The sequence below is a fragment of the Penicillium angulare genome (assembly GCF_028827245.1).
Source record: "Penicillium angulare strain IBT 27051 chromosome Unknown utg000004l_segment0_segment0, whole genome shotgun sequence".
NCBI classification, from domain to species: Eukaryota; Fungi; Ascomycota; class Eurotiomycetes; order Eurotiales; family Aspergillaceae; genus Penicillium; species Penicillium angulare.
In genome coordinates, this window is record NW_026623163.1 from 4,222,148 (window position 1) to 4,250,129 (window position 27,982).

Here is a 27,982-nt window from a genome sequence, read left to right on the forward strand (position 1 = left end):
GGAGGCCCACAAAGTCACAGAGAGATTCTAGAACGATTCGTATAATTTTCAATAAAGAAGGGTATTTTTTTGTCTATACATGTGTGCACTACTGCATTCAGATCGTATCACATCAAACGGAACATCCTCTCTAGAAGTCCATGCGCAAAGCAATACTCGGCGCAGCTTGTTGCGCGTTGTCATTTGATTCGCCCACTTTTGAGGCGCCGTTCCCAACACCTATACTGCGAAGGACTTCCTCCAAAAGTGATTTCTGGTCGGGGTTCATGTTTGCAACCAAAGTTCGGAAACTAATTTGGTCGGCTTTGGCCAATTCGAGTAGATTACCAGCAGACTCCTGGTAAACCGTCGGCCCCTCGCGCTTCGCACGAGCTAACAAAACTGACATCACAAGAGAAACGGCAGCCGGGATTTCACTTGACGTAAAAGTCGAGCTGGTGACACAAGACACGAGTGTACGAGCAACGACCGTTCTCGAACTTTCCGGGTCGTTGGGAACCTCGCCACTATCAGTAGGGCAACCGACAAGAAAAGCGACCAAGCGAGGAATGAGATACCGAGAGATAACATCGTCGGTCATATAGCGAGGGCTGGGTTTGAGAACGATTGAACGAAGGCAGCTTGCCGCCACGGTAGCGAGCCCAACATCCTGGAGACAATCGAGTAGCTCATCTAGAACACGATTGATTAGTGGATCCTGCGGAGGGAGGACGTGTCCACCGGCTGTCAACAGGAAAGTAATTGCCAACATTGTATTCTTGGCACATGGGATGGATGTCTCGGACTCTCGACGCTGGGCAATGGTCAAGATGGTCAAGAAACGAGTGAGGCAGCCCCGCATCTGGAAGGCAATCACGTCCATGTCCTCTGGGACTTCGTCTGAATGTGTGATCCCGTGGATGAACTGGCGGAAAATCGGCAACGCCTGGGGGACAACTTCTGTCTGGCAAATTCCAGTAGCGAGGATCGTCGTGAATATATGCAAGATACAAGCATGGAGGTCGTTGCGAATGATGGAAGGAAATACCGAAGCAACATCGACAAGGGAGCGAAGCGCCAAGCGAATAAGTGCGAGAGAATCGTCCGAGGAAACATTGAAACGCGCAAGCGGGGTTGATTCGCGAAGGTTAGGGAGCATGCCTGCAAGAACCAAAATTATGCTCCTGGTCAATTCGAAAAGCTGTTCGATGTCGTCTGACAGATGATCACTTCGTTCTTGATCGCTCTGGGCAGCCGGGTGATCTAGAGAGAGATTTTGTGCGATTCCAACAATCACGGTTTGAATTGGTGTGGTCTCGGTCAAGACGAGTCGGTCGAAGGTGTCCATAGTCTCCGAAAAGATAGCATCTTGGTATATAGCATTGCCGGAGATAACAGGTCTTAAGATTCTCTTGAGGGCGCGTAAAATGTCCAACCTCTGGGAGGTGGAAGTTGCTTGGTCAACCAGTGACTCAAAAGCAAGACCAAATAACACGAAGAAGAAAGCAAGAGGCTCGTCGCGATAATTTATGTCATGGCCCTTTCCTTTAACCTCGCCATTGGCAGGATCATCTGTTTCCTTCTCTTCGCTTTCTCTTGAGGTGCTGGGTTCTTCAGGCTGGAGCAGCTTGCCGTCCAAGGCATCAAAAACAAAGCCAATATCTTTTTCGACCAAGCCGGCAATGGCATCAACAAGGCTGAGCCAGGTGTCTTGGTAAAACTACGAAGTGAATTAATATATCGTACTAGAGGCAATTAATTGGTGTTAGGACCTACCTCGAGTAAGGTTTCCCGGTTCAATGCAGCGTAGACTTCATCTAGGTCGTTACTCTGAGTACTAGTACCCAAAGCACCTGATATATCCGGCTCGAAGCGCAACCGCGCATATTCTTGGAGAGAAGAGAGCCACAATGGGGTGAGCTTGGCCAAGTAAGGCTGAACAACTTTGTTCAGGTATTCCTGCTCAATACTGGCGATTTGAAGCTGAGCCCAGGCAGAGAATAAGGCTAGCTTGACCATCACTCTGGCGTTAGAATTCAACCCCTTAAGATCGCCAATTTCCGTGGTTTCGGGGTTTTCTGCATATCATGATTAGCATTGAAAAGAGCATCAAGAATATTCAACATACTAGCGAAGTTTTCAAGACCAAGGACTAAGAGCTTAAGAATTCGCCCCATGCGGTCGACATTTGTCACGATTCCTGTTGCAATAAAGGTAGCCGAGACGTTGATTGCTTCTGATGCCAGCTCAGGAGAAGAATCAGCAGCAAAGGCGGGGGTGAGCGCAGATCCAATTTGAGCTTGATACTGCTCGAGCAGTGATGCCTCGGCAAAATCAGGGTCCGGTGTTTTCCCAAACATCTAGAGGTAAGTTAGCACGCAGTTCTCTACTAGAAGAAAGAATGATCGTCATACAGTCAGGACTTGATCAATGATCTTCAGGCCCCACACACGTAGCTCAATCACGTTGGAAGTTGATGCCGAGAATGCCATCCGCACAATATCGCCAACCTTCGATTGGAGCGCTAGTTCTGCCGGAATGGTTTGGTCCGGTAGAATGGCTTCTTGCACTGTCGCCAAAAGCTCAGAGAGGCATGACATGGCAAAGTTGCGACTTTGCCATTTCAGCAATTCTTGGCCAGCGATGGCTTCATTGGCAGGGTCGCCCTGGCCGTCCCCAGCTGCTGCGTTGGCAAACCCAGCTACTTCGTCGTCAGGAATATCTCCCGCGGCTGTCTGAATTGTGGTAGTAGGTGGGACTTCCACTTTATTGCGCGTCTTGGTCATTGTATTTTGACAACGCTGAATCCACATCTCAGTCTCAGTAAGCGCAGTCTGTTGAAGCCATTCTTGAATCATTGTTTTCAAGGGCGCATAGTCTGGCGCATCATCGAATGCAAGCCAGATATCATCTTCGAGGGTTTCACTTGCAGTTTGCAAAACAGAAGTGGCATCGTGCTTCATAAGATTGCTCAGGCCACGCACGGCCACATCTCGCATAAACGGATGATTGGCCCGAAGCTCCTTTTGCAAACGTTTCACGTAGCCCGGAAAGTCTACATAACTGGAAGCGTATAAAGAGAAGTGGTCTAAGCATTTTGAGCTCTCGGTTACCAGAGCAGGATTTTCCTCAAGCTGGAATTGGCGCAGAAGAGTCAAAATGAGGTTGCGAGTCTTGGCAACGTCTTGCAAGTCTGGGCCAAGGACGTTAATCAGCGAATCAACACATCGACTGATAACCACAGGCGTCAAAAATAGCATCTCAATGTTGGATGTAGCCAAAGATGCACATTCTTCGTTGTGGGTGTCAGCGTTATAGAGTTGAGCGAGCATGCCCAATGAACTGGAAGCGAAAGGCGAGAATGTGAGACCGGCTGAATTTGCTACTCGCTCCAGCCCGCCAAGGGCCCAAAAATGGACAACTGGATGAGGGTCATTGCACAGAGACATGAGGACCCCGACAATGGTCTTGAGATGCAGCCCAGCCGCCATGCCGCCAACTTGAGAATGAATACAACCAAGAGCGGCAGCACATCCGGCCCTCGCATTGGGTTCTCGATTTGCGACAATGGTGTCTACAAGCCAGTTAACTTGCGCATTGGTGCAAGCGTTTCCTGCACTATCACACAATCGTCCCAACGCCTCCACGCCAATCGTACGAACAATAGGGTCAGAGTCAATTGTGAACTTCTGAACGAGTTCCTGCAAGATTTTATCCGTTGAGGTACTCAACTTCCCTGCCACGAAATCGGTCTCTTTAACAGCAACTTTCAGGGCATGCAAAATAGCAACAGAGATATTGATACCCAAAGCTGCTTTCCGTCCCGGATTTCTCTGAAGGCCGGGTGATGTCAAAAATGTAGCAATTTGCTCTACGCTGCTCTCTTGAATCTTTGGAGAGTGGAGGGCAATTGCAATGGCGAACAGCTCAATTGCAGAATTTATCACACCTGTAGTTGGGGGATCGACAGCAAGAGAGTCACCATCTCGTAGACTGTATAGAAGTACAGAGTCATGTTCACTGGCTTGGCAGATAGGGAATGTCAAGGGTTCATCAAAGGCCTCGTCCGAGGGGTCAATGGCAGAGCATGAGGTGCTATGGTCACTGCCATGAGTACCAGACAACGCGGCGCTAATATACTCGCGCGCAAGTCCAGTGACGCCAAATCCGTAGTTGTCGGAGAGTTCCCACAGTCCATCGAATTGTCCTGTGGAGCCTGCAATAGAGCTTTCCAGGGGCTTGTATTGTGCGTCTGGGTCCGCAAATGAAGATATAGCCAGACTGAGTAAGCTAGACTGGGAAATGATGTCTCCGTGACTGGAATGGTGAACGTGAACCAGTTTGGTGAAAGATTGCAATACTCGACGGCGGACCATGGTTTTATAGTCGTTCAGCTGCAGGGAAGGGTGCAAACGTTGCGAGATTTCTTCCATGGACTTCGGACGAGGGAGATCATCCAAAAATTCTACCGTGTTCTGCAGCATGGCAGCAATTCTCTTTGCGCCATCCGCAGTTATAAGTTTGCTGTTGAACTCCATGAAAACCAAAAGGGCACTCAGGGCACACTCACGAACATGCGCGAGGAAGCTAGTCTCGAGGGTGCTTGGTTGGGCAGAGTTTTCCTTGCTCAAATGCTTTGGCAGTGCATTTTTCCATAGCAGCATCAGTTGTGAGAGATGAATCTTCACAAAGCTGGGACCTAAAGGCATGAGACCACCTATCAAAATCCATGCTACCTGAATCTGGGTGCTTGCAACTCGAAGTTCAGATGTGCTGCTGGTTTTGAGGAGGTCTGTCGCTTGGGTAAAAATGCACGCAAAGACATCTACTGCACCATAAAGCGGCTGTAGACGAGACGTACTCAGCATTGCTGAGAGGCCATTTGCGTATCCTACGCATCGGCGGGGTGACTGGCGGGGTGTAGCAAGCTGCCCAATTTCTCTGTTCAAGCTATTCATGCAAATTGTCACGCATGAAAGAAGTTGAGGGGGGCAAGCGAGAACAAAGCTTCGCAGGCAATGGGCCGTATGGATTTGGACCGTATAACTGGGATGCGGCAATACTTGAAGCAAGGCATCGCGGCAACTGTCAGCATGAATGCTAAAGGCGGATCCAAGTGATGAAATCAAGGATGACAAAGCACTAACGGCACTTGTCAACGTATATTTGCTGGGTTCACGGCGTTCCTGGATAGCCTGTGGGTAATCTTTAAGAATATCATTGATAATCCATTTGGCGGCATTAAGCTGGCTGCTCTCCTGGAGCATCTCTCGGCCAATGGTCTCTTCAAGGATTATCTTCACAAACTTTCTGGTCATAAGGAGACGGAAGCGGTTGTATGTGACCATGGGACTGGTGAGCAGTTCAACGAGCAAATTCGAAGCAATTTGACCATAGCGCTCTTCAACAATCTTATCGCCCAAGTTGCGCACAACATACTTGTAGCACACGAAAATGCCAGTCCGCGCACGGTTGGAAGTGGTGTTCTTCAAGCACTGCGAAGAAAGTTGTTGTAGCAGATCTGGAAGAAGGAAAAACAATCGGGAACCCTTTTGCTTTGGCGCAACGGAAGACTCAGACATCTCCGCCTCTTCCTCGTCACCAGGTCTTGGTCCGGGTTTCTTCGAAATCCTCTTTGACTTCTTCGGCTTTGGCTTCGGCGCTGCCAAAACATGCGTATCCGTCACATGAAGCTTGATCAAAGCGCGGCCTAGACAAGCTGCGGCGGCGTGTCGGACCGGTGCAGTAGGGGTATCGATTATCTTCCACATTATTGTCTTGAGAAGCTCGAAATCATTCGCATTATCGAAAAATGGTGTTGTATTGATCAATTGTTCCAGGCAACGGCAGGCATGGACCTGTACCAACGTCGACTTGTCACCAGTTGCCGCATTTCGTGCCTGTTTCCAAATATCGCGGGCAGTCGCTTCATCGATCGGAACACCAATGCCCACTACGATTTTACGAAGCACTGAGAAAATAGCACCCCGTAGTCCAGTATGATTACTAGCGGGCTTGACGAGTTTTAGCATGCCAGTTGTCGCGACATTCGATTGCATGAATGCGCTCTCGCCAGCTGTAGCAAAAACCTCCCCTAAACAATGCGCAGCAGCGAATTTAGTCTTTATATCTGCTTCGCTCTTGCTGGCGTTCAATATCCCCAGTAGGTCGGTAATGGTCTCGAAGAGGATTCCACGATCCCCCTTCCCAAGGATGGTGCTGAAACATCGTCCTATGTTGTTGCGGAGTACTCGCGTGATCGTCGGGGAGGGGAGGGTCAAGATCTTGAACAATTCCTTTTTTAGGGATTTTTGCTGTGCTGAAAGCTGCGCATGGTCTAAGCCGCATATAAATTGTACCAAATCGGAGGTGAAGGTGAGCAAGTAGAGGTCTTGCTGTTCGGAGGGGAGTGCATGGAGCTTGGGGACATCCAGTTCTGGGGCGGCATTTTCGGGTGTTGTAGATGCGTGGGCAGGTTCAGAGGAAGACATTGAGGATCTTGTATCGAGGATCTAGAAATCCCCATTAAAAAGGAATGAATAGGCTAAATGAGAGGTTCACTTTGCATCATCGTGTCTCCTTATCGTTGATGCCCGCGGAGATTCGGATTAATTTCGGTCCGATATGGAATGTATGGAGAACGCCCATCATTTATGGACTAAGAGTCGTCTCAGCGAAAAAGACGGGAACGAAAGCAATCAGGGGGCTATGGAGATGCTATTTCGGAGCTGCAGAGTATTGCAAAAACCCGCAAGTCCTTGGATTTGTCATTCCTGTCAAGCTTTTAGTTCGGCTCCTGCGCTGTTCTCCGGTCACAACAAGTGGTCGACAATCAAGCATGACAAGGCCAAAAATGACAGAGCAAAGAGCAAGGAGCGCCAAATGATGAGCAAAGAAATTAGCAGTGCAACACAATGTATGTTTTTCTCTTCTTGAATTTCGTCTTCAGCTTTGGGAAAGTTCACTAACGTCATTTCTGCAACAGTATGGGGCGCCGATCCGAAATACAATCCTCGTCTGACACTTGCCCTTTCCAATGCGAAGCGTGCCTCTATTCCAAAAATAATCATTGAAGCTGCGATTGCTCGAGGACAGGGGCTTAGCGTAACAGGACAAGCATTGGAATCCCTAACGATCGAAGCAATGCTCCCCGGCTCAGTGGCGGCTGTGATCGAGTGCCAAACCGATCAAAAAGCGCGTGTACTTCAAGACATTCGACATTCAATCAAAACTTATGGGGGAACGGTGACGCCCACAACATTTTTGTTCGAGAAAAAGGGAAGAGTGGCCATGGAAGCAAAGGAGGGCTTGAACCCGGATGACTACTTGGACCAAGCTATTGAGGCTGGCGCAACTGATATCATAACGGATGAAGAGGGCCGCCTGGTCATCTTTACTGACCCATCGGAGACTAAGAAGGTCGGCGAGACATTTTCGAAATCAGCAGGCCTTACAATTGAGGAGCTGGAGATGTTCTGGGACCCAAACCAGGATACCCTAGTGGAGGTGCAAGATGAGGAACAGGCCAAAGCGATCGATAACCTTCTTGGTTCCTTGCGCGACGACCCGAGTGTCCAAGATATATACTTGAACACTACAGAGAAATTATGAGGCCCAATCTGAAGGCTAGTAAGTGGAGGCGTATAAGTACGATTTTTCCGCCTTCCTTTTTCGGAGGTGAGATGGATCACCAGTGTACAATACTCGATCAGTTGATGGGTATATGAATGTAGATATATATACTATGTAGAACTACCGGGATACCATGCATAACGGTTGGAGTTGATTTTTTGAAATTTATCTCTACCCAGGCATTAATGTAACGTCGCCAGTAAGAATTGAGGTAGGCATTTGGAACTTCGAATATGTATAAAGTCATGAGTCATTAACCCCTCAAGGCTTTCATAGTGCTCCTCATCAGGTCGCTTGTGCCCCGGCTACCGATAGCATCAAGCCACTCTAGAAAAACTATTCGGTACTCCTGCCAAGTCATCTTGGCCCCTCCATTCTTTTCAAGTGCCTGCAAAGACTTTGGAGTCACTGGCTTTCTCAACCTGGGTTGATGTTCAGCGATTTCTTGCTCTTCCTCCAACTCCGCAAAGCAAGCCGCTGAAAGATTGCAAAAGGCTGTGTGGTGGCTAAGAGAGAATAATGAAGAAAGGGTACAGTGAAAAGCGCTTTCACGATCATAATGCCTAGCCGCTTCGTTGATGTCGCGAACATAGTTGGTGAAAGCTGAAACGCTAGTCAGTGGAATGAAAAAGGCCTGTGCATTAGGATCTTCCCTATTAAGAGCGCGATTGCGCCATATTAAATTGCATATGTCCATGACATATCCATTGAACTGGCCCACTAATTCGGGGTCGTAGAGTGGTTCGGGAGGGCTGGGGGCTTTGACAATCTTAGATGCAAGAGATGCTTCGAATGCTGACTTGTAGCCGGCCATTATGGAGCTGAGGATTGAAATTGTGGAAACACTGGTGCTAAATGCAATTTCGTATATCGATACAGCAGGGGGGACCATAATTCGAATATGGGCATTCTCGGATGCATAAGAAAAGACATCTGTGACACATTGGTAGAATCGCAACACGGGGGAGATGCCTGGTTTGGATTGGAGCGGATCATCATTCGAGGTTGAAATGAACTCTTGGATTGAGAACGCTAAAAGCTCGGCGTGTTTTATTAATTCAGTGAAAGGAATCGATTCTTCCGAAACGGATGGTTGTGTTCGAAGTTTGATACCCCATTCCACAATCAATGATGAGTAAAAGTCAAGTAGCTCGGTCCTAGAGACGAGAGAGCCATCTAACATAGTAGACTCCAATGGAGACAGGATCTTGGTATTGAGTGAATTGAAAGGCTCAATCGATATGAATCGCAGTAGTCGAAGTACTTGTTCTTGATTGTCTTGCCCATTCCAAGTCTTGAGATATAACTCTAAAAACGACCGAACAGAAGGCAATAGTTGCTACATTTTGGTTAACAATTAACATAGTAAATTCCAACGTGCCTCGGAGTACATACCTTGGTGTATGCAGCATAACCTTCCACGAAGTCCAAAACATAAGACAACATATCCGAATCATCACTATCTTCTTCTTGGATTTGCTCCATCTTATCATCCAGGAAATTTCTTAGCCACTCATCGAGTCGATTGTTTGCAACTTCCGACTGGGCCAGATGAAGATATTTTTGGCCCATACTATCGCCAAGCGTTGAGATGATCTGGTTAGGTAACTCAATCACGTCGACCTTGTTGACAAAATGGTCAAGATCCCGAAGTTCTTCAAGCGACGTATGTTTGTTCGACACGCGTGAGGTTTGCATTACAGGAATGACCACTTCAATTCTGCTTCTTTTTACGGCGCCTCGGTGAACAACTTGGAAGTTTGAACTCTTGAGAGCTTCCGCTCTCGCAAGATTTGCGGTCTGCAACGCCTTCGTATGGGCGACCCATTCAGAGTCAGGGTGTTTGAAGAACAAGGCAGCCCTCCTTGAGCCGCCTACGTCTCCAATGATGATTTCGGGGTAGTAGTTCTTGAAAATCTTAAGAAGTATGACAAGCTCCTTTTCCTCACCGCCAGCATTCTGAATCAGCTCCATCAAAGCCTGTATCCGGAAGGGCTTGACGTGTTTGCGTCTCGTGATCAGAGAAAGAAGATGACATAGAGGCCTACGCAAACTTATCATATCGAGATGATTGAAAAGTACTGCATATAGCTTCCCAAGATGACTCTTATCCTCAAAATGCTCATAAGTGAGGATAAGCCATCGGACCAGCAAGGACTGCGTCGCTGGGGTGGGCTTAGACTTGCTGGGCCCTAAACAGCAAACAACTTGGGTGACATGTTTGGAAATGACTCTCTCGGCAGAGTATAAGTTGTTGATTAAAGTGGTCGTCGTTCCCTGGTCCAAATTTGTTTTTGTTGTTAAGATCTTCAGCAAACGGCCCAGCGCATCTTGTGGAATGCCATTCTCATACGCGTCCGATGCAATTGTTTTAGCCAACTGACCAGCATCGGTGTATCTCTGTTTCACCGGAACAAAGGCAACTATTATGGCGTCAGCCGCTCTGGTCTCACTCAACTTTTTGCTCTTGGTTTCCTACCAGCTTCGAGATGCTCAATAGCGTCGAGCAAAGTGCTCCGCTCATTATTTCCTGTGGGCGTTCTCAGTAAGTGTTTAAGTTTGCGAGCCAATCTGTATAAAATACCTTGATCACTATCCATTGAAGATATGCGCCACCCCTCTTCTTGTTGTAAATGTTGCTTCTATCACGCCTGTTAGGCTGGCGGTCATGCACTTGATCCTTGGCGCGTCTCCGTACAGTCGCGGTGGCATCAACCGAACCAACCTCTAAATTCAAATACCGATGACCTCGGTGCGGGAGATGAGAGATTGGCTTGAAAATTGGATCATCAAATCCCTTTACTTGGGATTGGAAAGTAGAACAAGTGCGTGGTATAGAGAGCAAAACGTGGGCGCGAAACAGAGATGCCGCCGCGCTTAAGCCCGATCGGGAAATCCATAACAATAACCCGAAACTGGGTGAAATACATACTAAGTTCAACAACCTTGATATCCATGTTATAATTGAAATGAAATAGCGTAATAGTATAATAATAATCTAAGATAAATGCTATTGATTTCGGCCAAAACAAAAAATTAAAAAAATCAAACATTTGCTTCAGGGGCTTCTTGTTCTTTAATAAAGCACATATTTTGATCGCAAAATAGGACAGACAATCTTTAGGGTCCCACATATGCTATGGATTCATCGTAACAGGATTCCACAATTATCGCTCACTTGCGCTTGCGAGTAGAAGACTTGCCCGACTTGGAGTCAACCTTAGCAGAGGTTTGCTTAGCTACCTCCTCTTGCTTCTCGGCTTTCTCGGTCTTCTCAGTGAGCTGCACCGACTCCTCTTCCTCGTCACTGTCACCACCCTGTCCAAACTCGTTGACGCGCTTGAAATCAATCTTGTACTTGTAGCTCTGATAAAGCCAAACGAAGAAGATGACATCGTCACGAAGAGTAGCTAAGCGGTGCAACCAGGGCATCTTGACAGTGAAAGCGAAGAGATCGTCAATGAAGGTGTTGAGGAACTTGTAGGCCATGGCCTTGCCAGGCATATGAGCAACAGACTAGAGAATAGATATTAGCTTTTGCGATCCTAGTGGTTGACTTGCAATTTTTGGGGGGAGGATATCTCACCTTCAAGCGGTAGTTGATGTACAAGCTAGGCACCATCATCAAGAATCCATATGCGTACACACTACCAACAAGGGTCTCGATGATGTACGAATACCAAGACTTGTGAGTGTTGTAGACTAGACTGTAGGCAGCGTATGCGAGAAGCAGGGGCACTGCAATGATGTACAGGTAGCGGAAAGCAATCTCATCGTACTCCTGGGTTCTCTGCTCAGTCTCAGTGAGCTTATGCTTGTCCTCAAATACAACCACGTAAGGCAGGAAGGAGAAGAAGGAGTTTGCTGGTGGCGGACGCAGACGAACGTCCACAGTCTTGGTGATCTTCCAGGCTTCTAAGAGGATTCCGAAGCCTTGACTGGCCAAAATCATCCAAGAAGTGTTGTCGCTATTGTCAACAAGGTAGAGGAAGATAACAGCCTGCATGAAGACATTGGCGAGGATGGTACGGACGGAGGTACCAACAATGTCCTTCTTCTTGCGCCAGTGAGACTAAATATTCAAATCAGCAAAGACAGTTCTAGTAAATTGCAACCATATCCCATCATATCGGATTACTCACAATGTCGCTCTTAAATGCGAGGGTCTCGAAAACCATGTGCAGAATGGTGACAATTCCAGTAGTACCCAAGAGAAAGATGTTGGTATCAAGCAAGATTTCCTTGACCATCTCCCATTCAGTACCATCACCTCCACCAGGCACGGGGCCACCTTCAGCTGCCTGTCGAGCACTTTGCTTGGAGCCCTCATCAACGCTAGTGATAATGCTGAACTTCCAGTTGGCCATGTTGTTAATCGTAATGCGCAAAGGCACGGTTTCAACAGTAGAGTTCAGCTCCATCATGTGGGTACGCAACTGCCAGAAAGTGTTCAGGTATACGATAGGGTAGTACCATCCATTTTGGCCACTGATGTCACGGGCACTAGTGCGCTCTAGCTGCACATGCTGGCGGACTGCGGGGTGCATCTGACCGAATTTCTGGGTTCCCGAGTCTGGAATCAGGGACACCGTGAAGTTGGGGTGATAGTAAGAAGCAATCGAGACTTTCGGGGTGTTGTCTTCCTCTTCTTTCTCCTCTCCGTCCTTGGACAAAAGGCTCTTCAACTTCTTGGTTTTCTTCTTGGCAAGGTACTGGTTCAGGGGACGTTGGAAGTGCACGGCATGGTCGCTGCTGTAACCTTTCGCAGCCGGATCTAACTCATGTCCAGTACGGGCAACCAGGAAGTGTGCCCAAAGAGTGCCATTCTGTTGGACTTGCTTTGGGACCTTGATGGTGGTATCGATTTCGCGGGTATCGCTATAATTACCAAGCGTGAAGTTCTTTTCCTGCAACACGAGTGTGGTGCTCGGGGATTTCAGAGATGGAAGCGCAAGGGAAGGCGTGACATAAATATTGATATCCAGACCAGTATCGGAAGCCCAGATAGGAGCGATGGTATCCGGGAGAATGCTGGGGTCGGTTACTTCGCTGGGATTGGGGCGATTCTCAAACGTGGGAATAGGGCCACCTCCGCTAACATTGGTCGTGGCATTATTCTGTTTATTTCCGAAATATTGTCCGATCACGAATTGTACGAAGAGGAAGATTCCCAGGCCTTGAAGGGCTCCTTTTAGGCCAGACTAGATGATCGTCAATAAACCGAAAGCTTCAGGCGGAGACTCCACCAAGGGTTAAGAAGAATCACTTACGCTAGAGCCGGACTCTGGCTCTTCTCTGCGTTGCCTCTGTTCAGGCATGATGAAATATTAGGCGTAAAGCGGATAACAGGGAGGCAAAGAGAAGAGAAAGAGGCCAACGCGGCCGAAGTGGAAGTTAGCGAGCACGTCTTAGCCGGGTCGAGAGCTAGCTAGGGAAAGTTAACGCGGGGGCTTGGCGCCTCCCGAGGTCGTATTGATGTATGGTTCCCCTCCAATCCCGAACTCCAACGCTCTCCAACTCCGCAATCAATTGTTCCCACCGCGCATTCTTCGCGATTGCGACGACTCTCTTATTTTTTTTTGTCCCTTAGCCGTCGCGCCATGGGTATCGCACTACAGTGCTTGCGCTGACCCTCATGGATAACCACCCCTCCCCCGCCGATTATCGCGCGCAGCAATTTCCGTCGCATAATGACCCGAGAGTATGGCTAATTACTGCGGGGGATTCCCCAATTGGCATTTCAGTCGCACGGCAGGTCCTTGCGCATGGAGACTACGTGCTACTGGGACTAGCACATTCTACCTTGGAACGAGACCAACGCCGCAGGGATGGATTTGACGCATTTCTGGCTGAAGTGGAGGAACATAATGACGAAGGATGGAAACAACGGATGAAGGCGGTACCTCTTGATATCAGGTGCGTTCTACTATACGACGTCAGTGAGAAGTGATATTTTGGCTAATGCGCTTGACTCTATAGAATGATGGGAGAATGCCAAGCAGTCGTCGCAGACGCAGCAGCGACATTTGGCCGGGTCGATATCCTTTTATGCTGCACAAGCCAAGGTAATTATACCCAATGACATATGAGCGCTGGACTTTAGTAACATAGGATCTCTGCAGCTTTAATCGGTACAGTTGAAGAACTATCAGCCTCATCACAAACCATGAACCTTGTACGCGACCAATTCGAGGTCAACTATTTTGGTCCACTTAATATAATCAAAGCCGCATTGCCGCACATGAGACGAGAGCACAGTGGCCACATAATGATCATCTCTGGAATTAGTATGCCCACTCACCAGTTCATACATAAGAAGAATCTGCTTTTTAACACAAATTAGCCGCCCATATTGGTACTCCAGGTCTTGGAATGTACTGCGCAGCCGGTTGGGCCCTTGAAGGATTCTGCGATGTAAGAACATAACTGAAATGCTTTCAACCAATTAACCAGAACTGACAATCACTTCACAGAGTCTCGCATTCGAAGTCGCACCCTTCAATATCAAACTCACCATTTTCCAATGCAGCATTGAAATTGGCATTCTAACAAACCTTGTGACGAGTGTCCCACCCATGACTCCCGCCTACTCCCCATCAAACAACAACGCACCTCTCTTCCGTGGGATTCTTAACCATCTTATCCCCAGGCTTCCAGATGCCCCATCTGAAGGAGTCCAACCCCAGTCAAAAACTTCCTCAAGCAGGCAAAGCGACAGCCAAGACAACGCGAGAGTTAGCTCCATCGAAGACGGTCCGTTCTCCGTACCCGAAGTTGTGTCTATGCATCCGCCTCTTAGTTCAGCCCATCTCGAGGTCTTGGTCTCTGAGACTGTTTATGCTATCACATCTATTGGTGGACATGAGAACCCACCCTCTCGCCACATCGTGGGGCAAGAAGGTGTCGCTAGTGTCAAAGAAAAATTAAAGACCGTCAGCGAGGAATTGGAAGATTTCATCCAAGCTAGCTTTGCAGTCGATGTTGCTGCGGATTCAGATCCTCTGCCGCCTATCGGTGGAATGCACTAACCACCATGTGAAGACGAATGAAAATCGCCTTTGTCCTATGCCTCAACAATATAACTCTTTAATAATATCATATTATTCCAGCTCATACCTCTTCTGAGATTGATTTGCATCCAACTCTAAGCAGTATACTCAGGTTCTCTGGTAACAGAATAACTTATGATAGACGAATAATCTTGATAGTAAATATCGGTGCCCATTGCGAAACCCGCTAAAGCTCAGAATAATTTACATTTCATTGGACCAGCCATTTTCAAAAATTTACCACCTGGGTAAAGAAGGAGAAGAAGAAGATAAAAAGAAAAGAAGATGGGAATCACGAATCAATTCAATGCAAGGAAACAACGGGCAATCAAATATGTATCGCTGTAGTAGAAGGATGGGAGGCTATTTCTGCTTCAGAAACCAGGCCTGCCGTACATCCCAAAGCGAACCCATATCCTGGTTGTCGCGATAACAGCGAATCTCCTTCCAGGCATTGGCTGTACGGCTGTCTTTCTTGCGCCCATCGACAGCTAGTATCCTCTTAGCTAGCATCATCGGGTTGGTTATCTCGCGAACGACGACTTCTTCTGGCGCGATGCTAGATTGCTCTGTGATAGGTAGAGACGTTGACGGTGTTGGGTTTGTTTGTAATGCAACTTCTTGTGTGTCTTTTGGAGTAAAATTCAAGTCAGACTGCACATTATTTGTGATGTCCAGTTCATCTGGTCGTGTACTGGGTGGAACATCCATGGGTATGTCTGAAGGACCGGGTAGTTCAAAAATTGGAGGATACTTGATAGCCTCAGCTGATGTGTTCCCTGAGTGAAGAGGGATAGAGTCCTCAATACTCTTCTCTGGTTTGTGGGTTTCTGTTATAGGTTCAGGCTTAGGGGTGAGATTTGGTGTTGACTCGAGCACAACCTGTACGGTTTGGCGAGAAGCAGGCATTGGTTTAGCTTCAGGACTGGCTTCTGGTTCTTCTTTGTACAGAGGCTTATCCTCTATCTCTGGGATATCTTGAACCTCAGAGAGTTCATGATCGATTGGGACCTTGCGGGGTCGGCCTTTTTTGCGCTTTGGAAGGGGCTCTACTGCAGGTTGAGGAATTGACCGCTTGAGCGTCTCATCTGACGCCTTGTGAGGGCTGAAAATTACGACCTCAACATTTGACTGTCTCTCTGGAGCTACAGGATTGGTGCGGATAGATTGTTTTGGCGGGCTAGATGTCGGCAAGCTGGGGGGCGGGCTTGAGAGTGGGGACGAAGTGAAGAAATCCTTTCCGATCCAATTTGCAGTGCCTCCTTTGTCGTTCGATGTCTGTATCGGTTCTTCACTCTGCTCGTTGTTGGAATTGACAGGCAAGTCGTATTCAACATCTTCTGCATCGGGACTTGCAGACTGGTCACTGGTGGGAGTGGGCTGCAATGCGGCTTGCTCTTGTTGACAGGGTTGATTCGAGGCCTCTGTAATCGACTTATTTGTATCTTCCAGACCTTTGTTTTCAACTTGGTGTGATATATTGTCATGCTCCTCTGGATTGTTCTTTGGAGAATCAGTGAGCTTGCTTTTGAGAAAAACTTCTTGCCTGCCTGGCATCACGAATGTAAGTTTGGAGCCATTTATTTCTTGTATCTATATTCCGATTGTTCCGATTAGCGAGTTGCCAAATATTTGTGATGAATAATTATCTTGAACGGACCCTTGTTTCTTTATCAATTAATATCCGGTCAGCTCCTTTGCCATAGACGTAAGTAAATCTCCACACGTCACCGACCCTAATGACTCCCTTGGCAACCAAAGTATTCAACCTGATCCTTCCAGCTTCTCCAGTGGCAAGGCGCGTGTCAGATTTCTGCTTCTGGCCCCAGAACTGCTCATATTCTCGTTCCTTGAATGAGTCAAAGGCTCCGTTCTGACGTTCTAGTCGAGCTTCATCCGCCTGTCGCAACCAGTCTGGGTCGTAGCGACCATTCTGCAAGTCAAGCTGGAACTGACGTATGCCGTCTCTCCAATTGTTTGAGTAGCGAACAAAGGAGTCAGGGAGTGGTGGAATAGCTGCGGTGGGATCATCTGCTGGGGGATCTGGGTTCGGGTGGATATCGGAGGGAAGCAAATCTAGGATTTGGCGCTTCTCATTTTCCTCTAAACAGTGCCATGATGCAGAGCTAGCTAAGAGCTTCTAAAACAGATTTAAATTTAAACCGTGAGCTTGTAATTCACATGTATTAGACTTCATGGGAAGATCAATACTTACCACCAAGTCTGCGTCTATTAAAACCGACTTATCGCTTGTTAAGAGCTGTTCCTCGCTCCACTTTCCCCAGGGCGCGGCTTTGCGGGGTGTTTTTTTTGGAGGGGATACCCTTTCAGGCGATCCAGGAGAAGACATTCGCTTTAATTCTTCATCTGCTGCAACGGCAGGATTTGAAGTACGTCCACTATATCATGATTAGGGTCAGAAAGCGAACAGTTCCAAAGGTGAAAGCAACAAAGCGAAGGACGACGGAAGCGGAGAGGGATCAACATAGCTCACCCTAAAGGCCGAGTTCTGCCACCATCCACCGCTCTTTTGCGGGCCATGCTGGTTGATTGCACGGAGATCCTTCAATAAACAAAGAGTGATTCTGTCCTTTTTCTCCTGGTTCGCAGTCGTCAAGATGGTTAAGTCAACTCAGATTGCCAGGATTGATGGTAAGGATCAGTTGCTAGGAAAGAGTGAAAGAGAGGCTGCTAACGATAAGATGCGCAGGTCTAATGCTGGCCGCTTCGGTGGATGATGAGCAGGTGAGAGAAGGCCCCAGTGAACGAAGACGAGACTTTTTGTTTTACTCGAGCCAAACTAACGGGCTTTCTAGGCTGAAAATGAGCTCTCTGAAATCAAAGGTCAGGCTAAAATGATCTTCCGCCGCCTGAATCGTAATGCAGTACCACAAGCAAGCATCGAGTCCGGCCAGTACAATCTCCAGTGAGTGAATCAAGATTCTCCATGTGGTCAGATTGGTTCTAACTCTCCATTAGCTACACTATCCAGGACGACATTTGCTTCCTTTGCATCTGTGACCGCTCTTATCCACGAAAACTTGCATTCACCTATCTGGCCGATCTGGCCTCTGAATTCACTACCACCTACTCCACCTCACAATATCAATCTCCCAATCTCCGCCCTTACGCATTCGTCGAATTCGACACCTTCATCCAGCGCACCAAGAAGCTGTATCAAGATAGCCGTGCCTCTGGGAACCTTGACAAGCTAAACGATGAGCTACGAGATGTCACCAAGGTCATGACCAAGAACATCGAGGATCTCCTATACCGCGGAGATAGTCTAGAGCGAATGGGAGAATTGTCTGGCCGTCTGAGAGAGGACAGTAAGAAATACCGGAAGGCGGCAGTGCGCATCAACTGGGAATTGTTGGTGAAGCAGGTATGTTGACACATCCAAAGTATCTCAAATCCGTGACTGACAACTCGGCAGTATGGTCCCTTTATCGGTGTTGGCCTCTTGATCTTCATTTTGCTTTTCTGGCGCTTCTTCTAGATTTCTCTTTGGACCATTTTGCGCCGATGCTCCCTTGTATGCTCCCTTGTATGAATGTACGCATAGTTAATATCTCCCTGGTGGTTGCAGGATACAATTCACCCCCTAAAGTCCGCAATGCAAAAACATGTGCAAACTGCAAAGCAGAAACCAGAATATTGTAGAGCCAAGAAGGGCAGTCTATATTTCATCTTCTTCTTCATCAAAGTCATCTTCCTCGCCCATGTCGTAAAGAATGCGGCCTCCTTCACCGGGACCATCTCCTTTCTGCGCATCAAAGTAAGGCAAAACAACACCCTCTCTATCACGTCTCTGGCGATCTGTCAGGCCCAGCTCAAATGTTGACTGAGGCTCCTCCTCGCCATTTTCATCGTTCTCAATGGGGGGGTTATAGAGAATGTTATCGTCGAGAAGGGTAACGATCTCCTTCACCTGATTTGCTGAGTACCGGGATGCTGGTGGAAGAAGATACCATTCCAAAACACCTCGTCCACTCTTTCGACGGTGTTCCAGCTCAAGCACGATACCCTCAGCGGCTCCAGTGCCGGACAACTTATCAAGTCTGCCCAGAAGGACACCATCTTGTTCTTCTTCAAGTCCAAAGACGGGGGCAACCAGACTGCGGTTGCGGGCGGCCTTTTGTGCTAGAATGTGCGAGAAAGAATGCAGAGTAATAATACTGGTGGCGAGATAAGTCAAGATTGAGAATGAAGATGGCAAGTATGAGTTCAGCGGGGGGATGCCCGGAACATCTTGATGGTAAGTCACGACGAGAGACGCATCAGATTTGGGAGCTGCGGGATTTGAAGGGGCGATAAAAGCGCCTAAGAAAGAAGGCAGATGGAAATTTGGATCAACATTTCTTGAGTTTAGAAGAGGATTGATAGCATCAATTATGATGAGACGCCCTATAACACAGATGAGCTCGAGTTCCATACGCTTAAGATATTGAACAGAAACATACTTTTTGATGGACCAGTCGCAGAAGGTTTATAGGCTGCAGCTACTTCCTTGATGATATCTGCCGGACTTTTGCGACGGGTGGATACAAATGCATCACATCCGTCCGGTTTCTTTAATGTCTCGAATGCAATGAGTGTGACATGGACTTTGGAGAGCTAAATGGACAATTAGCATCGGTGTCCCAAGCTAATGATACAACGCATATTGCAGCTTATAGAAGCAGATTGGAACGAGTCACGTCAAGGGAGAGGATATACGCACCTTGGCGCGTCTAATATACTCTTGGAAGAGGGGTGTGGCGGGCTGCTCTAGGGAGTCCAAAAGCAACGTGAGCGGTGATGTCGTATCTCTCAGGCTCAGGAGTTTAGAGATTAGGAGCAGATTATGCGTCCTTCGGTGCGACAGATTGACTGGGGCCATATTTATCTGCCTATTAAGGTTAGAATGGCTGCTGGGAAGGGCGAGGAGGTTGAGGTGGGGTAGTCGGCCACACTGCAAAAATTTCACTCTGTGATGCCACAGTTGAGGCTCGACGGCCCGAGCCGCATCTGCATTCACATTTGAGTAATTTGTGTCTTTTTAAGCATGTTTCTTAGCTTCGAGTGGCTTGCACAATTGGCATATAGCTATCTACAGCTCTGGCTTGGATTAAAGTGGTCAAGTTCAAATGCAACCTTGAATCTAGAAGAGTCTCACATGGAACTTCCATTGCTCATCGCAGTTTTTCCAGACCCGATACCAGGAGTCATTCAAAGCCCTCGGGAATATCTTTATAATTTATAAAATGACCACGAAAAGAAATGCACTGCAAGGCATCTAGATCTGCAGTCTGAGGGTTGAACAGATAGACCTGTCTCCCTTTACAGATGTAGATTCCAGTGCAAATTGATATTGATCTATATACTTCAAAAATTTCGAACATATCCGGATGTATTTTAACATCAGGCGGACCCTAAGAACACAGTTCCGTGGTCATATAGTAGATAGTAGTACTTATATGCAAGTAAATATCCGCGCATAGGTTCCAGGTAGGTAAGACATCAACGGCAATACAGCCAAGCGAATCGGGGACAGGGATTACTAAAGCTCGGTGTTTCAGACATGCTGCAGTATAGTATTCCAATATATACCCTTGTATACTCTACTATACACACATGCCTGTACCACGCGAGAAAAGACGAGCGAAACAAAAAAGTTGCCAAATTTACTCCTCTTTGCGGTGTTCACCGGCGCGTCTTTGGGATCGCAGTGCTTCCCAACGCTGCCAGCCGGACTCAGCAAGATCCTCACTCACTACCAGGTCACGAACACGTAGCAAGCGGGCCAGGGTCAGCTCCACGGCCCAGTCAATCCAACCCCATCGACGAAGAAGGCCAGTGATGACGAACCAGGCAAATGCGCACGCGACACCAGCTCCAGATCCGGCCAGCACTTGGCGGATTGTGTGGTAGTTCAAGTAGAGACGGCTATAAGCAACACCACCTGCGACAGCCAAAAGGACGAGGGTGACAAAGGCTCGTAGGATGGTTCCCAGGAAGGGGTATGAGGTCGCATACGCCGGGGTGTGTCGGAAGAGGAGGAAGAAGGTGAGGTAGACGGAGAAGAAAGCCATGAACTGAGCATGAGAGGAGGGCATTCCATAGCCCTTGCCAAACATTTCTAGAAGGACATGTAGGTCAGTATGATGATGATTACAATGAGTGTTAAAGCCTCAAAGCCAACGATGGTCACGCACCCTTTGGTCGCTCTTCCTTGATAATTCGCTTAAGCCCAAAATTCAAAGCTTCACAGCCCAGCTGTCCAGCGAACATCAAAATCACTTCCATCTCTCTGGTTGCCCAGATGAGAGTGGCATATGAGACGCACAGCGCCTGAGGGAGGAGAGCAAGCCATGCCGACACGAAGGATAGGGGATCCTCGGGGTTCTGAACGGTTTGTTTTCGTCAGTTTCATTCTTTATCTCGTGAAGATATCTTCCGAATCTTAAAGGTACTTACATAGTGGACATGTGTCAGAGACAGGGAAGCCAGTGGTATGTCGGCCATGGTGAGGGTGGGGGCAGAACGAGAAAGTTGATGAGATGAGAATGTGAACAAGAAACAGGGAAAGCACAAGCTGTTTAACGACAGCGATAAGATCAGGACTCCACTCTATGTCCGAGACAGCGACTAAGGACCGCTGTTTTAAATCTTGGCACTTGGCATCCCCTATTTTGACCCTGGATGATTAGTCATGCCGATCGACATCATCATTTTCACCCAAAGCGTTTGTTTACTATACTATATGCTTCAATATGCTTCAATAAATCTCTGGCTCTATACCAATCTGTCATCTTACCCCGGGGCTTTGTATAAATATTGTGATGGTCGATCACTGCCATCATGGTTCTATGATTATGCAACCCAGACCCAAACTTCATCATTCCCTCCGAGGTCCGTTCCCCAGGTCAAAGCAACCCGCAGCTCATCAGCCAGCTAACTGCACTCAATGCATTTAGCTGAGAACAATGAACAATCGCCGGGTCACTTGCTGGGCGTTCATGAGGTATAATTAGGTGTTTGATATACTGAGGAGTAAACACCATATAATGCTTTAAATGTGCCTTGGAAAGGTCGCACGTGCGTGAACGAGATGTACGAGCGCCAAGTATGTACTAGATCATATATTGCGCACGGATACTAGATACTAGTACTACTACCTACTACGATAACACACACTGGCATTGCCGACTTGGAGTCAAAATTATTACTAGTACTATATTTACTTCAAGTTATTTTATGTCCAAAATTCTTCGCCCGGGTATAACGGAACCTTGGAAGTCTGAAAAGTTCTAGAGAATCCTACTGGCACTAGACAAAATGCCTCAACTCAACATGGATTTGAAGCCTATACCCATCGTAGGCGGTATAAGTGGATCATATTATGTCTAAACAGCGATGTCACCGTCCTCGCCTCACTTCCAGATTAGCGCCCCGCTTATAACCCCCGGGCGGAGATATCCCGTCCATATCTATCTGCGCATATTGTCTATAATGAAGCGAACTTGGAAACTAATCAACTATAATAATTTCAAATACATTCCTTAATCTGCATATAAAAACCTTAACACTAACTACCCACAATGAACTAAACTCGCAACCGAAACCGAAATCACCAAAAATCAAGTCCAGCGAGCCTTATGGAAGCGCATGGTGGGGGTTCCTAAGAAAGAAGGCACAAAACCCCCACTAACGCAAGCAAAAGCGACTAAATTCCCCGAAGATGCGAGCATTCTACAATTGCGAGCGGGCTAAGCCCAAAACCGAGCCCGAAATCACCTGGTCAGAATTCCGACGTCAATGGGGCGCACTAGCGGCAGAGGAAACCCGCCAAAATTAGCACAGCCTCTTCATTCCGCACATAAGAAATGGGCTAAGCGGGCACTTGGTCGTCCGGACTAATGGTCCGTTCTATACTGTCTTTCTTTGGCGGGGCTGAGACGCGCGGGAACAGGCTCGCGGGGAGTTTCCAGAGTATAATCTATGAATAAATATAAAATAATATGGGGCCAAAGAGGAGAAAGCCAAGGTTTTTTAGTTTTGATTTGGGGGCTTGTACGAGGTTCTAGATAGATGGTGGAAGGGGGAAAGGAGAGTATGTAGGATGACCGCTTCTCTGACCTGGAGTGTAGGGCTGACAGCTCGTAAATGCAGTGCAAAGGGCGGTGGATTCAGAGGATAGTTCCTGAGATATTATTGTCGCTTTTATTGGTTCTTGAAACAGGTTTTCTTGCATGTACTAGTTCCTTTTTTTTATTTTTTTTTTAAAAAAAAAGATATTATTATTCGGACAAAACAGGAGCAACAGACTAGTCCAGGGCGCATGTTTGGCGTGGAGCAGAAAGTCGGGGGCCATGGTTGGGGGAGTTCATTGGGTGTCGGAGCCTCAGGTCACACTGGAGCCAATGCAACGGGCGCAACTGGTATTGGTTTATTTGTTGCGGCTCGGCTGAGAGTATGCATGATGCATGGCCAAGTTTCAAAAAAAAAAACACCCTGGTCGTATATCAAGTAAGAGTCATAGTATGACTCTTCTGAAACTATCTTTGGAAGCGTTATGATTTCATGGAAGTTTAGAGGACAGATCAGAAGTTCAGAATGTGTTCATTCTCTCTATATTGAAAAAAGAAAAAATAGCCCGGAATTGCAAAGCCAAGAGGGACAAGGCAGACAGGACCCGCCCGCTTACCTCATTGCCCCTAAACTAAATTAAGCACCCGCGAAGTATACAGTCATGCGCGCTAGCTCCATCTCATCGTAACAATATGATCAACTAATAAATCAATAAAAACAATGCAAAACAATGAAGAGGAGAGTAAATCATGAAAGAGAATATGCAAAGGAAAACACAAGCACCTGGCTATGCTGATATCGTAGGAAACATGAAACAAGGACCGCATAATCGAAGTAAACGCGGGACGAAAAAACAAATAGTAAATCGAACATGGAGGTATCTAATCGGTTTAACTGGAAACGTGTCAGCGGTCTAGCTCTATTCAAAGTTTAGTGAACCAAAAAAAGGAGTCTCACCATTCAATCATCAATCAAAAACAAATTCCAAAGTTGGGATTTCATTTCACGTAAGTGCAACCACCACAGGCTGTGTGCTCGCAAGAAACACACTGTGGTTGAACATCCCAGACTTTCGGGCCATCACCACATTGGCAGCAAACATATAGATATCCACCATGGGATCGCATTGGTACTCCGTTGGAGGAGAGCGTTGGTGGAGGGCTAGCTAGGCCGGGTCTCAAGGACCGGTCCTGCAGGAGGTTTATACCGGCGGGCAGCATTGGTTTTGTATCAGGAGAAAATGCGTTCGGTGAGTTTACGTTGACAGCAGATGGATATGGTGAAGTTTCGTGACAGCAGTTTGCGTTTGAATGGAGGTTCAAGGAATCAGATGTTTTCTCTTGAGGGCATCGACTGCAGTGCCTTGCGTTACAGTTGATGCACGAGCTGTAAAGATCCAAATTGAAGGGACCAAAATTGCATTCACAACAATACCAAACGATAGGCATGGTGGTGGTTAAGTTGTATAAATAAGGCGTTGATCAGGTGTCAAGATGGTGAGAAGATAGTGAGAAGATAGTGAGACCAAGAGTGACAGTTTGAATTGATGGTTATATAGTCGAGATCCAAGGACGAGAGTCTTCAAATGTAGAGATGGATCGTAGTAATAGACTGGATCAGGATCAGGATGGTTTGAGTTGAAATGGATGATTTAGAATTGGCACGAGACCTGGAAGGAAGATCAAGCTATATAAGTTGAAGAACATGAAGAAAGGGACCAGAACGTCAGGCAGCGTCTGTCGGAGTACATTTGTGGCTCGGAATAGCTATCAGCCCCCGTAGGCAGCCTAGGGCACCCGTATTGGGAAAGGGAACGTGGAACATCTGAACCCGGGTGAGTATAATTTTGGGGCCATCAAAAACGGGTCCCCCAAAGCTGCACATCTTGCCCGGGGAAGGGGCGCGTCAATGGCCCGACAATGTGGCTTGTAGCCTAAGATCATTCTCACCATTCCTAGTTAAGAATAGTACGGCATTTCTCCTGCTTGGTGTGAGGAACTCTGAATCATCGGAAATGACCCTAAATCACCTGAAGATATTAGGGAAGGGGGTTGAGGTTGACTCAGGGTGGATTCCCCACCAGCGAGGCTGCACCTGCACACCGCAGGCTCGCGCAGGGACAGGGCGACTTGCCCGGGAAAAACCATAGGGTTTTGGGGCTCGGCATAGCCGAGTTGACGGTGACGGAGTGAGCTGCCAGGTCTCCACGGTGTCCATTCATGAAGTGCCTTGTGCTGCCTCGAACTATCTAGGCACTGAATTGGTCTCCACTTATGACAGGCAGACAGGCATCAGTCGAGTCACTGATGCAAAACAGAGAAGAGTCATCGCTATCACCTGGGTAAGGGCGACACTAAGCCCTCCGGGGCTGTTGCCTAAGGTTTGCAATCACCAATAACATTGACCAGGCGTGATGGATTTTGATTTTGTCGATTGTGAGGTGTTCGTGTTCCGATCAGCTACTCCCAATTGCTTGGTTTTTGGGATTTCTCGATTGGGAGTCGGGGAAGCATGCAATTTTTTGGATTTTCTTTTTACTTTCTTTATTTTCTATGACTCGATTCTGTTGATGATTCTGGGGCAGATTTCCCATATCCTCGTTTGTGTTTTCTTTTTTCTCTTTTTCTCTTTTTCTCTCTTTTTTTTGATTTTCCTTCCCTTAACCCTCTATCTCTACAGCCACCTACGGCGATCGCCAATACCCGAGTCCATGTATTTATGAACTTGAGGTACCGCACCTGCAGCGTAACCGATCCCATGATGGTCAAATGATTTGAGCCTCATCCATTCTTCCCCCTTACTTAACTTCCCCACGATCGCAGGCAGCATTAACAAAAGGAAAAAATAAAAAATAAAATAAAAAAAGGTCTATAGCTGAATTTACAACATGATTTTTATTTACTTTTTATTTTACAACTTTTGAAATAGGCACTGCCGCGACTCCAGATCTGACTGACCCTTGGTACAATTATCTGTGGAGATGAGATTTCCCAGTTTCCGCTCCCCTGCCTGATTACGTCAGGGAGTCGCGGACCTCACCTCCCCCGATTCCTGCGATTCCTGCTATCTCATCTGCCTGAACTCCCTTATATTTTCTTTTGGATGCATCCGTTAGTGTGAGCGTGGAGGCAGACGCTTTTTGGTTTTCCCCATGGCAACTCGCGCACAGAAGCGTATCAACGTTGCGGTCTCGAAAATTGTTCCGCCCTTGATCATCGGGTTCATCATCTACGCCAGCTACGCGGTCACGAAACCATTATGCAGTGAGCCTAAGCCCCCGCCAGAAAAAAACAACAAACAATCTTAAGACCTAATACCTGACTTTTTCTCTTCTGTTTCAACTAGTTGATTACCTCATTCACCCTTTACCCTCCTATAATCGAAGTCCCCGAGTTGGCGCTGGCGTCGTAATCCTCGTGCTTTACTATCTTCTCTTAATACCCATGGTTGGGAGTTATCTTCGCCTCTTATATAATGTTATCTTGAACCCGGGGTATTTGCCGCTCGGCCCCGAACGTCTACGAGAGGACAATGCTGCCAAAATCGAGAAGCCTCCATCAACATGGCGCAAATGGAATCGGGACCCAAGAAAATCTCGTGATGCAGAGAAAGCCGACCAGACTGAGGATTTGGAACAAGGCGTGGGAAGCAATCCTAATCCTTCAATTTCTGAACCTAATTCCATCAAGCTGGAGAGCTTTTACACCAAACAAGTCTTCATCTGCCAGGATGATGGGCGGCCTCAATATTGTTCAAAGTGCTGCCAATTCAAGACCGACCGAGCTCACCATTGCCGTGAAATTGATCGCTGCGTGGACAAAATGGACCATTTCTGTCCATGGTATGTTTATGTTGGATCCTAGACATCTACTGGCGCTCCAGTTGCTAACAAAAGAAATAGGGTCGGCGGCGTGGTGTCAGAGACAAGTTTCAAGTTTTTTGTTCAATTCGTTGCATACACGGCTATTTACTGCTTATTTGCACTTATCGTGTCGGCATACTTTACTGCAGAAATCCGTCGTAATGTAAGTTCCTACTCCAGCTTGATGCCCCCCCGCCTCCATTAACATCGATTGTAGACTGGAAGTGTGAATCCTCATTGGTGTGTGTGCATTGGATTGTAAGTAAAAACCCCTTGCCCACTTATGGAAGTCCAAGTCTGATATTTTCTCCAGGAGCGCCTTCTTTGGATTCTTCACCCTCAGCATGACCATCAGTTCTGCTCAAATGGCTATGATGAATATCACTACAATCGAGAACCTTAGCCGACATTCTCATGTTTGGACACTAGCTATACGAGTACCCGATCATTTGCTTGAGCGACTCTGGGTTAGCAAATCGCCCTGGGCCCCTACATACCGCATGATCACCTATCCCCCAGAAGCACTCACACAACCACAACCTCCAAACGCCGACCCCTCCACACAAGAGCGCTACGTATTTGCCATTCTACACACCAAACCGGGCGAGAACCCCTATGACCTAGGTAACTGGAAGAACCTACAACAAGTCATGGGCTATAGTCTAACGGACTGGCTACTCCCCCTGAAGCCAAGTCCCTGCACGGACCACAGCAGCCATGAAAGCGCTTTTGCTCTAGGGCCGGTCGTGACCCGCCTGAAGGAAGAAGCGGGCTTAGCCTGATGACTATTAAAAATTGATAATCCGGCCCCAAAGCATAAGATATAGCTTCATGGGATGGTAAAGATAGAAACTGAACCGTGCGCATTCTTACTTTTGGCCCCATTTCTCATGGCATCAACACTCCTTGCATGTACATGTATTATGTTTTACGGAAATAGGATCTTAATATTGAAAACGAAAGGAAGTCACCTTTCTATGAATAGATTGGGATTTACAGATGTTACAAAGTCGAACATATTCTTTTTGTCCGGCAGCTGCAGATGTTGATGTAGATGTAATCGGGCCTACTACCGAGTACCTACACTGCGCGTGAACTCCTAAAAATAACTTGAAATAGCCGCCCCTATGCATCATAACATACGTCGGGCTGAATATGTGTGACACATAAATCCAAAGAAAAGAAAAATAGAATAGAAAGAAAGAAAAGAAAAAAGAGAGAAAAAATCAAAAAAAGTTTCAAAGTTCAGCCTGAGTGGAGACTATGGACCTTGAAACACTGATTCTTTTTTTAACCGCTGATCTCAGGAGTTCATCAGCTTAAACCATAACAGCAATAATAGAACCCCCCACAACGCATATGATCTTAAATAAACTCCGCATCATAA

At 47.2% G+C, this 27,982-nt stretch overlaps 10 protein-coding genes across 10 annotated transcripts; 4 read left to right on the plus strand and 6 right to left on the minus strand.

The window, feature by feature from the left end:
• Window positions 1-130: 130 nt before the first annotated feature.
• On the minus strand, window positions 131-6,470 carry N7478_005465 (AP-1 complex accessory protein LAA1; the record flags this gene model as incomplete). The annotated part of the gene is made up of 4 exons (XM_056921679.1): window positions 131-1,699; window positions 1,756-2,057; window positions 2,108-2,339; window positions 2,394-6,470. 4 exons carry the CDS (start codon window positions 6,468-6,470, stop codon window positions 131-133), a joined length of 6,180 nt encoding a protein of 2,059 aa, XP_056779716.1.
• A 133-nt stretch (window positions 6,471-6,603) lies between these two features.
• Window positions 6,604-7,590, plus strand: N7478_005466 (post-initiation translation factor DPC29; the record flags this gene model as incomplete). The annotated part of the gene is made up of 2 exons (XM_056921680.1): window positions 6,604-6,895; window positions 6,965-7,590. 2 exons carry the CDS (start codon window positions 6,604-6,606, stop codon window positions 7,588-7,590), a joined length of 918 nt encoding a protein of 305 aa, XP_056779717.1.
• Window positions 7,591-7,864: 274 nt separating this feature from the next.
• N7478_005467 (Mis6 domain protein) lies at window positions 7,865-10,568 on the minus strand (the record flags this gene model as incomplete). Its single annotated transcript, XM_056921681.1, has 4 exons — window positions 7,865-8,950; window positions 9,007-10,034; window positions 10,091-10,141; window positions 10,544-10,568. The coding sequence occupies 4 exons, from the start codon at window positions 10,566-10,568 to the stop codon at window positions 7,865-7,867; spliced, it is 2,190 nt and encodes a 729-aa protein (XP_056779718.1).
• Window positions 10,569-10,785: 217 nt separating this feature from the next.
• N7478_005468 (CLPTM1 family protein) lies at window positions 10,786-12,929 on the minus strand (the record flags this gene model as incomplete). Its single annotated transcript, XM_056921682.1, has 4 exons — window positions 10,786-11,127; window positions 11,198-11,683; window positions 11,754-12,812; window positions 12,882-12,929. The coding sequence occupies 4 exons, from the start codon at window positions 12,927-12,929 to the stop codon at window positions 10,786-10,788; spliced, it is 1,935 nt and encodes a 644-aa protein (XP_056779719.1).
• A 317-nt stretch (window positions 12,930-13,246) lies between these two features.
• Window positions 13,247-14,639, plus strand: N7478_005469 (short chain dehydrogenase/reductase family protein; the record flags this gene model as incomplete). The annotated part of the gene is made up of 5 exons (XM_056921683.1): window positions 13,247-13,527; window positions 13,591-13,676; window positions 13,749-13,898; window positions 13,955-14,025; window positions 14,085-14,639. 5 exons carry the CDS (start codon window positions 13,247-13,249, stop codon window positions 14,637-14,639), a joined length of 1,143 nt encoding a protein of 380 aa, XP_056779720.1.
• Window positions 14,640-15,023: 384 nt separating this feature from the next.
• Window positions 15,024-17,201, minus strand: N7478_005470 (uncharacterized protein; the record flags this gene model as incomplete). Its single annotated transcript, XM_056921684.1, has 4 exons — window positions 15,024-16,253; window positions 16,321-16,800; window positions 16,876-17,059; window positions 17,155-17,201. 4 exons carry the CDS (start codon window positions 17,199-17,201, stop codon window positions 15,024-15,026), a joined length of 1,941 nt encoding a protein of 646 aa, XP_056779721.1.
• A 174-nt stretch (window positions 17,202-17,375) lies between these two features.
• On the plus strand, window positions 17,376-18,159 carry N7478_005471 (SNAP receptor SEC22; the record flags this gene model as incomplete). The annotated part of the gene is made up of 4 exons (XM_056921685.1): window positions 17,376-17,405; window positions 17,477-17,586; window positions 17,640-18,045; window positions 18,097-18,159. 4 exons carry the CDS (start codon window positions 17,376-17,378, stop codon window positions 18,157-18,159), a joined length of 609 nt encoding a protein of 202 aa, XP_056779722.1.
• Window positions 18,160-18,339: 180 nt separating this feature from the next.
• Window positions 18,340-19,542, minus strand: N7478_005472 (Elongator subunit IKI1; the record flags this gene model as incomplete). Its single annotated transcript, XM_056921686.1, has 3 exons — window positions 18,340-19,067; window positions 19,124-19,277; window positions 19,384-19,542. 3 exons carry the CDS (start codon window positions 19,540-19,542, stop codon window positions 18,340-18,342), a joined length of 1,041 nt encoding a protein of 346 aa, XP_056779723.1.
• Window positions 19,543-20,326: 784 nt separating this feature from the next.
• N7478_005473 (phosphatase PAP2 family protein) lies at window positions 20,327-21,167 on the minus strand (the record flags this gene model as incomplete). Its single annotated transcript, XM_056921687.1, has 3 exons — window positions 20,327-20,781; window positions 20,858-21,047; window positions 21,120-21,167. 3 exons carry the CDS (start codon window positions 21,165-21,167, stop codon window positions 20,327-20,329), a joined length of 693 nt encoding a protein of 230 aa, XP_056779724.1.
• A 4,717-nt stretch (window positions 21,168-25,884) lies between these two features.
• Window positions 25,885-27,377, plus strand: N7478_005474 (DHHC family palmitoyltransferase; the record flags this gene model as incomplete). Its single annotated transcript, XM_056921688.1, has 5 exons — window positions 25,885-25,996; window positions 26,079-26,574; window positions 26,635-26,758; window positions 26,813-26,853; window positions 26,909-27,377. 5 exons carry the CDS (start codon window positions 25,885-25,887, stop codon window positions 27,375-27,377), a joined length of 1,242 nt encoding a protein of 413 aa, XP_056779725.1.
• Window positions 27,378-27,982: the final 605 nt, after the last annotated feature.